General features: G+C 35.0%; 1 protein-coding gene across 1 annotated transcript; it reads left to right on the plus strand.

The window, feature by feature from the left end:
- Positions 409–1,228, plus strand: LOC109724468 (heavy metal-associated isoprenylated plant protein 39-like). Its single transcript, XM_020253310.1, has 3 exons — positions 409–515; positions 637–712; positions 800–1,228. Exons 1-3 carry the CDS (start codon positions 507–509, stop codon positions 1,093–1,095), a joined length of 381 nt encoding a protein of 126 aa, XP_020108899.1. The 5' UTR covers positions 409–506; the 3' UTR covers positions 1,096–1,228.

Consider the following 1,538-nt stretch of genomic DNA (forward strand, 5'->3'; position numbering starts at 1 on the left):
ATTTGGTGGTTGTCGAAACTGTCACCCAATCGCGTACGACGAATATTTTGATATGAAACTCTTAATTAGCCTCGTCAACGAAAATTCAAGAGAATAAGAACTAAAAGTACCAAAAATTAATTAAAATGATATCTGCGTCAACATTTACTTCAATAAACTATGTAGTCAATGTTTTCCATCTCAACTAACACAATTTCACGTCGCAATTTCTTTGCGTAATAGTAGTTCAATTTATATTTTATTTCAACTAAACTATTATTATTATAAAATAAAACAAATTAAAGGACCAATTTGTAAGAGAATAATTAATCCATCAACAAGGTTTATATATATGTTGATGTGAGTGCTTCATTTATCACAACAAAGTAAGCAAGAAAACGTGGGTACGTATCATTCACTATCCAAATCACTTGAATTAACATAACTATGTATTTTAATTAACCTCTTATTATTAGTAAGCTTTATGAGCATCAACAATTTGGGTTAGGTACATTCTCTTCTCAACAATGGCCAAGGTATGTTTTTTTTTTGTTTTGTTTTGTTTTGGTTTCTCTTTCAATCAAGTTTAAATTTCTTCTTCTTCTTCTTCTTCTTCTTCTTCTTCTTCGGGCAATAAATCGATCAATTTGCGTACAGAAAATCGTGTTGAAAGTGTCTATTGTGTGCGACAAATGCAAAACTTGCATTATGAAGACGGTCGCCAAGGTTTGCGGTCAGTAAATTTGACATTTATCGAAACTCTCTCTCTCTCTCTCATTTCAAACTTACAGAAATTTCTTTAACTTTTTGGTGGGTTTAGGGATAAAATCGTTAGATTTAGACGGAGAGAAGGGGACATTGACGGTGATAGGGGATGTGGACGTGGTTCTGATCGTGAAGGCGCTGAGGAAGGCAGGGAAGGCGGCTGAGATTGTCAGCGTGGGTCCAGAAAAGGAGGAGAAGAAAGAAGAGAAGGAGGAGGAGAAGAAGAAAGAAGAGAAGAAGGACGACAAATGCAAGGAGTTGCCTCCGTGCTGTCCTGCGTGTCGTCCCGTCAGCTTCGGTACCGTCGTGCTCTACGAAGAAGAACAACCCTTTGGATGTGCCATTCTCTGAAGCACACGCTTTTCCTCGTTCTTTCTTGTTCTCCTTTCTCTCTTTAGATTTTCGATCATAATATTTCGAATTTGATTTTTTTTAGACATATCCTTTTGTTTTTGTACCTCTCTTTCCAAAAAGAATTCTTTAAGCTTGGAACATAATGTATATTTCATGCATATATAATATCACTTCCCAATTGAAGTAGATAACTTGAACTTCAATGGAGACAAAATTATTGATTCCTCCTAGTCCACGATAAATGAACTACTTAAATGTGGCTTTATTTGGCTTACTAGAGCTTCTACAAAAGTACCACCTACGTGTAAACTATATAAGAAGTTTCAATATTAGTATTATCTTTTACTTTAATCTGATTCCACCATTACTTACCACAGCATGAGCAAAAACAAAATAGCTGCTCTATAAGCTAGACTGAATGATATTGATTTGCAAATAAA

The sequence above is a fragment of the Ananas comosus genome, linkage group 18 (genome assembly GCF_001540865.1).
Source record: "Ananas comosus cultivar F153 linkage group 18, ASM154086v1, whole genome shotgun sequence".
Taxonomy (NCBI): domain Eukaryota; kingdom Viridiplantae; phylum Streptophyta; class Magnoliopsida; order Poales; family Bromeliaceae; genus Ananas; species Ananas comosus.

What these genes read in the sequence shown, in the direction of transcription:
- LOC109724468 (XM_020253310.1), top strand. An exon ending in GACGGTCGCCAAGGTTTGCG is followed by an intron (nt 713 to 799) that starts GTCAGTAAATTT and finishes TGGTGGGTTTAG; the next exon opens with GGATAAAATCGTTAGATTTA.